At 37.3% G+C, this 11522-nt stretch overlaps 1 protein-coding gene across 1 annotated transcript; it reads right to left on the reverse strand.

Annotated features, from left to right (window-relative positions):
• Nucleotides 1–3196: 3196 nt before the first annotated feature.
• LOC121643406 (cysteine-rich and transmembrane domain-containing protein 1-like) lies at nt 3197–9526 on the reverse strand. The gene is made up of 3 exons (XM_041990810.1): nt 9376–9526; nt 6135–6432; nt 3197–4180 (listed from the first exon to the last, which is right to left on the reverse strand). Exons 2-3 carry the CDS (start codon nt 6412–6414, stop codon nt 4077–4079), a joined length of 384 nt encoding a protein of 127 aa, XP_041846744.1. The 5' UTR covers nt 6415–6432; nt 9376–9526; the 3' UTR covers nt 3197–4076.
• Nucleotides 9527–11522: the final 1996 nt, after the last annotated feature.

The raw sequence follows: 11522 nt of genomic DNA on the forward strand, positions 1-11522 counted from the left end.
GTTTTTATGAAAACCTATTTTTTTTAACATGTTCTTGGACTTTACATTTCTGGGTTGTTAACCTGAAGATTGCACTTTAAACTCCACACTATGGCCTCATCAGATCTGAAACAAACATCCTATAAAAATTCAATAAATCCACAACTACATATTTCAGATAACAGTGTGGATAACTTGTGTGGGAAACTGGAATAACCAAGCTTCCCAGAATGCATTTTTCAATATACTACTGGCAGTATTGACAAGAAGAGCTTAGTATTGTAAGGTTTATAAAAACAAAATAAATAAAAAAAAAACCTATTATAGTATTGTCAAAAATGTTGTTTTGAAATCTAAATCTAACAAATGTAGTTAGTTTTATCAGAGAAATGAATATCACCAACCAGAGCTTTCTTATGGAGAGTCATATAATTTTTTTACAGCCTTTAATGTGTACGTAAATAATGGTTTAATGTGGGATGTAGCTTTTATCTTTTTTTGTCTGTGCAGTGGATGATTTCATCCATTTTTTTTTTCTATACCCTTAGAAGATTATTCTAGTTCTGCGTCAATGGGCAGGCTGGAGCCAATCACAGGGCCAACACAGAGAAACAACAACGTACGCTCATACTCACACCTTGGCAGAAGATTACAAACACTTATCATACTAACATGCATGTTTTTGGACAGTGGGAGAACGTCAGAGTACCTGGAGGGAGCATGTAAACGCCACACAGAAAGACCATAAACAGTGGATTGATTTGTTGTAATTTTCAGAGTCAAGCGTAACTTTAGTTTGTCTCTCTGATGTTGTAGCCAGCCATCACTCCATCCAGAGTTAGTGCTCTGGGTAAGCTGGCAGGAGTAAGATCTTCACAGTGTGTAGGAAACATGAATAGCAGCAGGTTATTTAATAATCTTTGTCCAGAGGAAAACTTTATCTTTGACTCCTGGTAAACACATGAAACATAGTTTCAGTGTTAAGATTTTGTACAAACTGCCAAACAAGGTTAATCCTTTAAACAAAAAACAGGGTAATAAAAATTAAATTCCCCTCACCTGTTCATTCATATACTGTGTTTGCACTTATATACAGAATTGCACATCACCTGTTTAAAAGGAGTTCTATGTTGTTTTAATCTTATCAAATTTTTTGGTAATTTTTATTTTATTTTTTGTTGCATTTGTGTAATTGTGACAGGCTATAATCACAGCAGCCCACTGCTGGGCTTATTCTTGGGCTTAGTTTGTATGTGAGAGTTTTGCTTTTGCTTGATTTTTCCTCTTTTTGATGTGTCAGGATTCACTTTTGGATAATTGGTTTGTAGAAACCAGGCGATGAGAACATATAGGATGTAAAGGCTCAATAAATAGTTATAGATCCTCTAGTCTCGGAATTTACTTTTATACACTTTGGGAAAGGGGGAGCTCATTCTGCACGTGAATCCATATTTCTTATCAGTGAGATGGGGGAACCCTCTCATATCACTTGATTTGACAGCTTTGGTGAAATGCAAGTCATCTCTGGTAGGAATTTTATTTAGGTTATTTATTTAGATAGCTAGTGCTCTCACAGATATTTCATCTGCATAACTTGCCTGATCTGCATCATATGGAAAACCTTTTTTGGAGAAGATTTAATGCTAATTTTAATGGTTTAAATGATGTTATAATGTACTTTAGCCAACAGAGGGCACCACAGCTACAATGTTTAAACTCCCACAATAACAAACTGTCTTCAGCACAATAGATGTAGGCAGACCTGGTGAGTGCTAGGAAATATTGGAATCTACTCAAAAACTGTATATTTGTTAAGTACTATATTTAAGTGCATTGTAAAGAAAATTGTACATGAATGTATCGTGACTAAAAATAGATTTGTAGAGAACTGGCTGTGACACACAAAACCACAGCAGTTTTAAAAGGTAGCAGAAAGTTTAATGTCAAAAAAGAGGAGAAAAGGAGCATTCATTTAAAATGAAGCTGAGAATGTTGAGGACTCTACAGTCAGGGTAATGGAAAGAAGAGGGGGAGGCACCATGCAAAAAGACTGACAGAGATGCAGATGTGATGCAGTGAACACTGCCACCCCAATTGGTAAATCCCCAAATGTGTGGGCCTTCACATCACCACGTGCAGCTGCCACATAGAGCTACTTGCACAACTTTTACTCCCAAAGTAGCTTTTACAACAGCAACTCCAAAACACACTATTGCATGTACGTGAAGTGAAACCGCCAGTACAGTAACTTTAAAAGCTGTAACTTGTGAACTTGTTGTATCAAAGACATCAGGTTTTTTTGCTGAAGACAGGGTGATGTGACCTCGATGACACCGTTCTAGTGAGCCCAATGTGAGTGGAAAGTCTCACAGTCCTGAAACCGTCAACAGACCACCTGACTAATGCTGGTTTTGTCACTGGCAGATTGAAATGGTCAAATCTAATGGAACTACTGGGAAATGGAAGATGAGTTTTGAGTAATGCACTTGATACTGTTGATTTTTTTAACAGTAACAAACACTGAACCATGGTTTTCCCCTTGAAACAAATAAATACATATAAAGGGAAGGAAAAGGTGGCAAAGGCATGAAAAAATCTAAAATAAGAAAAATAAATTAAAGCAAAACAAATAAAAGGGAAATGTCTTAAGAGAAGTAAAGTTTGCCACTTACCAAAAAATGTAGCAGTGCTATTTTCCTCTAATTTATTCATGTTTATATAAATATATATATAATTCGGAGAAAGCTTACCCCTTTTCTACAACTATAAAGTTGTAAAAGGCTCTAGTCTGAGCTGATAAATGATTTTCAAACTCATCCCAAATAGTTCGGATTATAATAACCGTGTTTTTTCTTTGTTGTAGACCAAATCACACAGCCTCCACTGGCTGTGCATGCTTATTTTGAAGTGCTTCCTGTGTGTTGGCCCCCCAACTATACCTCATTTCCAGCAGCAGACTGTTTTTACCTTTTGAAACAAATAAAGTCTTAGCTTTCATTTGTTTTCTGAGTATATATAGAAAAATAAAATACAATAAGAAGGTTCTTGCATGTTAACATATTAATGTAGAAGTATGTGGTCAAAGTCAATAGCTACTGTGTTAAAAATAGCTGAACAGCTACAGCACTGATCAATGGTCTCTGCCCCTCCTTGATCTCTCACACACATACATACGTAACACTGCCATCCACTCAATAATTGCAAAATGAGTCAGTCGTTATGGCAATAAATTACTTTAATGCAAGTCTCTCATTCAAAGCAAAAAAAGGCATCTAACAGATAACAATGTTTCTTCCAGTTTGCAATCACAGTTTTTTTTACCCCAGGTTATGTAATAAGAATATTAGAAGAAATTGCAGCCATAAAATGTTACAGTAATCAAACTTAAAATCATTGTCTTTTTAAAAACTGCATTTATTTTTATTTGAATATATCCAAAGACAGACATTCGAAAAAAAAAGAAAAAGAAATAAAAAAGCGTTACATTTCAAGCATCAGATTTTGAAGATCACCCTGAGGCTCATTAGCAGCCAGGGTCTTGGCGGACATTGGGGCGAAGCCCAGAATAAGGAACAGTCCTTAGGCGTTGAAGACAACATATCTTAAGAGGCTTTAGGGAGGGGTTATGAAGGAGTGAACAGGCAGGCAGGAGTATTTTTTTTTTTACAGAGGTAATTATTGTAAAGTGCTAAAGGACATCACACTAGATGAGCCTGAGATCCATATATACTGTATGTATGCGCTGTATGTATATATAGTGTATCTACCTTGGTGTGTGCATATGCACCTGTTGTGTGTCGGTGCATAACTTCAGTAAAGAGTCTGAAATTATGGTTATGTTTAGAAGCAGGCTGCTACAGTCAAACTGGTGGACCGGAGTGTCAGTACTGAGGGCTTCACATCAAGGTAGAAGTGGCTCTGAGACAAGGCTTCTATAAGGGATCAAGACTTTAATAGACGAGTGCAGGACTTACTGAGGAAATGGAGAGGGCACTGTAAAGAGGGGGGTTAAGGCAGATGGGGGGAATGGGGCAGGGGGATCGAGGCATAGAGATGGCGGCAAGAGAGTTGTAGGAGTAAACATTAGGGGAATAGCGTTATGTCAACATGTCCCAGAGACAACAGCAACACAGAGCTGTCCAGCAGGCTGTCAGGCACGTGTCCTCTGTATTATCCCTCCTCCTGTCTTCCACCACGTACACTACAGTAAAAGATTAAAGAAAGGGCAAAAGAATAGATAAAGAAATTAGCTTTGTTTGTACAAAAGCTACATAAAACCAGAGGTAATTCTTCAAACTGCACAGTCAAGTCTCAAGCAATAAGTTCAAGGGTAATCATGGCTGATAGGATCTCCCTCCAATTACATTCCCCATGGGAAGTACATCTCCATGGTAATGCCATAGCAGCCAAGACCCATGATCAAACATCTGAGGTATTACTGAGCAGACGGTGACGGCTTTTAACATTTAGTGCATTGATGCCCAAACCAGATATTTCACTGCATGTCACTTTCTTGACTTCCTTCATACAAATACATCTACATTAGAAACATGAAAAATGTATGTTGCCCTTTCATGGCATGTAAAAGCTGCTCAAGCCAAAGAATAACAACAAGTCAAACAATGATTACATCTCCCCTTTCACATGTGTGATTAATCATTTATGTGGAAGCAAACACTCGTCCAGTTTTTAACAGTCAATACTGTGTGATAAGCTGCTTGGGACCAGCTGCTGGTTAAATGACAAAGAAAAGGTTGCAAACCACTTTTTAAAATCAACAATCTGGTAATGATAGGAAGATTTAATTAATGTTTGGCAAATATTTCATTAAGTTTGTCTCTATTAAAATGTTTCATGATAAGAAACTCGATAGTAAACACTTTGGTTTGATCAACCAGAAGAAGCACATCTTAAGAGCGTTATAAAAAAGTGTTATCCATGTTCTTTGCAAGAGCTTTTCTCTTTGCGTATTCACTTTTGAATATTTATGTTTCACAGTTTGTCTTACAGTTTATTAGATGCTCACATGGGAGATGCTGCTAAATTAACACGCTTTTAAAACTGGCTCAACTCAAAAATGGAGCTAAATAAAAGTAACTGACAATGAAGAGATAAAGCCATCAATAATTACTACTTTAACAACTTTTTGACCAATTTACCAATTTGAGGCTAAATTAAAAAAATAAATAAATATATTTTAAAAAAAAATTTTTAGCTCCATCAGTGAGGGTTGAGGTGATTTTTGCAGATCTATGCAGCTGAATAGAAACTGTTAGCTTAAACTGCATATTTACCTACTATAGTTTTCCTATGCAATGACAGATCCAGTTTTATCAATGAAAATATTATGATTCAAAGTTTTGTGATAAATTAGAAGTTGTTTAAAAAACCAGTGAGGTAAATGTAAGCATGTCAAGCCAGATTTAAAATCACGTGAGAGAAGAGAAAAAGTATTTGCAGCAGACATTTTACATTTAAATTTTATCCTATTTGCAATTTTGCTTTCTTTCCTGTTACCATCAATAAGTTACCATTGTATATGAAATGGCTTCATTACCTGCAAGTCCTGTGCTGAAAAAGTGAGCTAAATTTAGCATGTCGCCCTGGGTGTTGCGTTTCACGCCACTGCAGATCAAAGCTAGAACCTATTAACCCGTTACTTCAGCAAGGCCCTGGAACTGTCATTACCCTTTAACATTTTAAATAAAAGTCAGATGTACGTCTATATTTTCTTCTCCATTGTAAATCTGATTCAAGTCAAATGTTTTATAAGAAAAAAACTTGATTAAAAACTCTGCTTATGTCCAATTCTTAGTCATTTCACATATTGTTAAAAGACAAAAAGAAAATCTCATCCTGAGTTACTATTAACTTTTACAATGTGCCCACTTAACATTTTGAAATATAAAAAATTAAATCACACAACAGTTAAATATTGGTACATTGGCTCACTGGTGGTGGTAGCTTAGCTAACTGCTCATGTGATCACTACCTTGCAGTTTACTGCAGTCCACTGAGACTCTCCTAATGAAGCCCTGTTTCCTGTCCTCTGAGCAAAGCACTTTTCTTATCACCACTGCTTCGAGATGCCTGCTGTACACAGTTATGTTAACCACCCTTATTCATTACATAGTCTGCTGTGTGTCAGCCCTCACCTGTGTTTTTGGGAGGTTCTCCATACATAGGCCCAGGAGGGGGTCCACCCTGCCAGCCATACTGTGGCTGCCCAGGGTATCCTTGATAAGGAGGTTGTCCTGGGCCTGGATATGGACCTCCAGGGCCCATTGGTCCAGGAGGGTAGTCGGGATAAGCTGGATTAGGCTGCTGTAGAGGAAAACCCTGGGGAGGGTACCCTTGTTGAGGAGGGCATTGGACTGGGTAGCCTGGAGCACTTGGGCCACCACCTGGGTATGGAGGAGGTTGATCAAAACTCATCTCTGGGTTGAAGAGTCACTTTAAAAGGAAGAAAGAGAGACAAGGTGAGATTAGGTGCCCACTAAAGACACATGGATTTTATAACTCTATATTTTCTTCATAGTAATAATGTTTAACACGGGAAAAAGCAAATAATATCCTGTGATAAGTCAAAGTACAACAGAATGGTGTTATATACAAGAATATAAACGAGGTCTTTTTATATCTGGACATGAATTTCACAGAGAGCAGCATGACTAAACCAACAGGAGTAACATAAAACTTCTTCCCTCATAAGGTTAGGTAACCTCTGAGGCCAAATTAGGTAATGAAGTCTCCTGAGTCCAGATAAGACATCCTCTCATTTTAACACATAAAAATGATTAAACTGTACAGAAAAGGACAGAAAAGTGCACAGTTTATCTCCAACTACCTGGACCCCTCTACCTGTGTCCTACCAGTGTAGACCTCAGCAGAATCAAGTGAGAAACTAAAGTCACCCAGTGAAGAAAAACGCTGCAGATTATTTTCCGGTTTTTAGAAGATGTCTCACGATTCAGCAGCCAATCACAAGTTTACAAGAGATAGCCAGCATTATCTCACTGTTCACACACATATGTTGCAAAGAGTCAGCTTCTCAGATTAAATGAACCATGGGAAAATAGAAGAGAAGAGATTATTGTGACCATACAGGCCTGTATTGGTTGTACTCCATCGCTTCATTTTCTTATTCAGTCTCACACAGAAATGTGAAAGGTCAGATTCGATCACACATTCATGTTTTAAGTTTAAGCCGTACTGAAAGTACAACAAATTTTGCCTGATTAACTTGGTATCTAAAGGTCATCTATTCCACTCAAGACCTTGGGAAAGGGAAGCGCATTCCCCACCAACCACGAAAGGCATGTGATGAGGTAGATCTGGGCCCATCACAAAGCTCCATGCTAGCCTTCATTTAAACTGCTCATGTAGAACGACAACAACAGTGAAAAATGAGCTGCATATCAGCCCGCCTTCCCAGGATTTCTTTGTTGGTTGTCTTTTCATCTGTACACTGAAAACACTCCTTTCTGCTCATTCTTTCAGACCACAGCCAACCTTTTGTTAAAAAATAATTTAAAAAAAAAAGCTACTACAAATGCTTACTAATCTATATCAAAGTCAGAGATACAAAAGTGCATGTTAACACCTTTATCTTTACTTTTTATCCGTTTTGTAAAACAGATTTTACTGGAATCAAAGTGCAACTACTGTCTTTATTTCCTGAATTGTATACTACCAATGTTAATCTTACACCCAAGAATAAGATAGTTGGTGGGTTCCATACTTGTCAATAAATTAAGTGAGTGGAAAGTTAAAACAAAAAAGACATGAAAACACCAGCACTATTAAGGTATAATTAAGTTTCTGTGTTTAGTGTTTTCCAGGAAATTGATGGATATTTAAACCACTGACAATGTAAGGCCTCTGTATGTCTTCTACATTGTTTTTGCCACAGCACAAAGTCATCTTAAACAATAACAGGGCCCAAAAACTAATCTATACTTCATCTCAATGTTCAACGTTACACCCATGCTCTTCCTGCTTTGACACATCACAAATTCTAAGATAAAAAATGGCAGCTCTCGATTTCTCCTCATTGAAAGACAGACTTCTGTTTTGAGCACAATGTTAAATTAGCAGCTAAATGCTGGTAAGGAACTTCTTTCAGGAAAAACTTCAAATAATTAGCAATCTGATGCTTATAGATTGTCAATAGAGCCCAAGTTCATATTATAGCTCATCACATTTTTATTAAACCCCCATAAATCTAAAGATTATCCTAAGATAATCTTAAGAAGATAGTATTAGATTGATGCCTGACCAGAAGGATTTGAGAGTTTACAGGCTTACTAAGTATGTGTGTTTTTTTTATGGTGTGGCCGGTTGTTAAGTCCATTTGCATGTGCGTCATTTGCTTTTTGCCTGCTAAACGGCAGAAGTAAATGAGTGAGTTTAATGTTGTCACAACACTATCACACTGATGATACTACATACAGACACCGGCACACTCACATAAACACACACAAAGAGTTCAGCTCAGAGATCTGAGTCTATCAAATCCCTGTGAACCTAATATCATTGTTTATACTGAAATAAATTAACTGGCACTGTCAGTTATTGCCATTTAAATTAAATAAGAACTGCATCTGTTGAGGTCGGACACCACACTAATACATTAAACTTTAATACACAAACAAAGTTCAAATCTATATTTAATTTGGGAAGCCTAAACAAACTGTTTACATGACTTGTTGAAAATTAAACTCAAATATCCGGATTATAAAGGAAAACAAGAAACTAGGAGTAAAAACAATACTTTGAAATGTTAGCATGTAGTATATTTAAATATGAAATGAAGAAAAAAAAACATTAAAAGAACTTTTACCAATCCATACATTTTACGTTCTATAAAAATAACGGCTTTCTGTCATCCATCCATGAGATGGAGCAGCTCTGTAGCCTGGCAGCCAACTCTTGAGACAACAAAGCATAAGGCTAGCTGTATGAAGGCACCCTTTGGACCCAGTTAGAAAATAAAAATCAGATACAACTTATCTCACAAATATCCACTTAGGCTAAACAACAACAATAATACAAGTGATCGGGTAGGTGATGGTATCCTCTTATCTGTTTCTTCTAATTAAGCTAACACCAGTTTAATACTGACTTAATATTGTCAAGCGAGCTTTTGATAGAATTATAAAGCATTGTATTTATTAGAGGCCCACTTCTGTACGTTTTGGTAAAAGTAACAACCATCCGAAATTACGTTAGGCCATCAAAAAGATGTGTAAGAAACGTTTGACGTATAAGACAAACAGAAGAGGCACCTGCAGGCCACAGCCAAGCCCATCGGTGTTGAGTTTCCTAACCCTATCAGTTTATAGTGACTACGCTAATAAAAAACATGTATTTAGAGTATAGGTTAAAAACGCTTACCTTAAAACAAAGAGTGTCCAAAGTGGTTTAAAACGGAAGAAAGTCAGCTTAGCAAGGTACTCCGTTAGTCTTCAGAGGTTTTTTCCACAATGCTTTACTGCATTGAGCGACCCCCTCCAGAAATCCAGCGCGTATCGCGTTATCTGGACGTGACGTCATTTGAAGGGTAGCGCACGGGGAGGGCTCTGGGCAATAAAGAACGTGATTGGCTGTCGGGACGTCGGTTGGTCGCAGCGTCCAATCACAAGTTAGAGCAATGACCAAAGGGACGTGAGTGGAAAAAAATAAAAATAAAAAAATGAGAGATTAAACAGACCAACATCACCGAGTCAGTGACGAAATACGCACGAGGAGGCTTATGTTGAGTGAGTTATAATGTTAATCATTACTTAGGGATTAGTATTAAAGGACTTTGTTCTCGTCCTTTAGGTCAGATTTAATGTGAATGAAAATTTGGATAGTTTTTTTTCTGATCATGAAGATTACTTTTTTAAAAGTTATTTTTACATTCGTTTCGGTTTTTTTTCACTACATAGCAGTGGACTTCAATGGGTACGATGTTTAAGAGGCATTGTTGTTGGTGTTTTCTGCCAGCAGATGTCAGACTAGCCCAAATATACTGAATCACTTCCACCTAAATAAAACCCAACTTGCCTTGCCTAAAACCCCCAATTCAGTTTCTACATAATCATAGGAGATTTTATTTAAAGAGGAGCAGCCCCCTTCTTAACCCTTCATCTTAAGTTTGTTTCTAAAGACTGTAAAGTGTTTTAGCTCACAGGTCACTGTAGGTGTTACACTATAATTTAGCATCAGCGTTTAAGCTGTTTTAGCTGGGACTAGACAGCTCAAAGGGTGAAACACACATGCACATACTTGCAAGGACTCATGTGAAGCATTCACTCAAATGAGTTCACATATCTGGCATCTAAATACCAGTAGTGGAGAAAATCCACCAGTAATGCAGTGTAAATATCCTGCTTCTGCAATAGATAAAGTATTATGAGTAAATTAACTAACAATATAAGAACTCAGCAGTGCAGCAGAACATGGCAACTAACTCTTGTATTTCTATACATTATTAAGCCTTAATTATTAATTAGAGTTTTTGTATTGATATAGAAATAATGTACCCAGATTGCATACAGTCCTATATGATGATGAGTTACTATATGTTACTATAAAATATAAAACCAAATATTGCATAAGTACCACAAGGAAATATCATAGTACGGTATGAATATTGTAACATATCAGCAGGCTGCCAGCATCGCATATGCCATTAAAATGGAGCATAAAAGATCAAAGGAAGCCATTTGTGTTCCACAAGGTAATTCCACACCATGTTAAGGTTTGCACAATGAGTATGTGGTATGTCTGAAAATTAACAACCTGACCTCTGACATATTCCCACTGAGCTATGTTTATAAGTGCAAGGTTATGCATGGAAAAGATGTTGGTGAAAGGCAAAGGGGGCACATTAAGCAATAACCTGTTTTTGAAAAACAGCTCTTACAATATTCTTTGAGGTACTGACAATGATTGTCCAACAAAGTGAGAAGGAATCATCAGCTTTTCTGAGCCAGCACAATGCAGCTCTAACAAGGGATTCCTTTAAAAAAAATATTCTAAATATTCATGGTTATTTTCTTCAAATATCAATTTCAAAGCAGGAAAAACTGACCATGGAGTACACTTGTTTTCAAAACCTATAAAAAGCTAATGTAACCCAAGATGTTGCTGACAGCTTGTGTCTCAGATCTATATTTCACACACAAGCAGAGATCGAGGAATCGCATTATCCATAGAACTGTTTCAGAAGTCTCTCTGTTAAACAGTTGACTAACTTCTCTGCACCGTGCATGTTTATAAGTGTAATATGAAAGGTGCGTGTACATCTGTGAAGTAAACCCATGACCCGCTTTAGCCCCTATCCTCTCCCAGCCATGATAGGTGTCACAACACAGACTGTATGTTTGAGTTTCTGTTTACATGGTTACCCCAGCGACTCACCCTGAACTCGTTTTGTCGGCTTCAACGGGGGCAACCGACAAAAATAGGGCCTCGTCGACTAACCCCAACTTCACCCTACACTGACAGGGAAACTTGAATTTACAAGAATTCATTTGAAGTCATGGGGGAGATAG

This window comes from Melanotaenia boesemani, chromosome 7 (genome assembly GCF_017639745.1).
Source record: "Melanotaenia boesemani isolate fMelBoe1 chromosome 7, fMelBoe1.pri, whole genome shotgun sequence".
Taxonomy (NCBI): Eukaryota; Metazoa; Chordata; class Actinopteri; order Atheriniformes; family Melanotaeniidae; genus Melanotaenia; species Melanotaenia boesemani.

What these genes read in the sequence shown, in the direction of transcription:
- LOC121643406 (XM_041990810.1), bottom strand. Translation starts at nt 6,414, where the DNA reads ATGAGTTTTGATCAACCTCCTCCATACCCAGGTGGTGGCCCAAGTGCT. An exon ending in AGAACCTCCCAAAAACACAG is followed by an intron (nt 4,181 to 6,134) that starts GTGAGGGCTGAC and finishes CTTTTACTGTAG; the next exon opens with TGTACGTGGTGGAAGACAGG.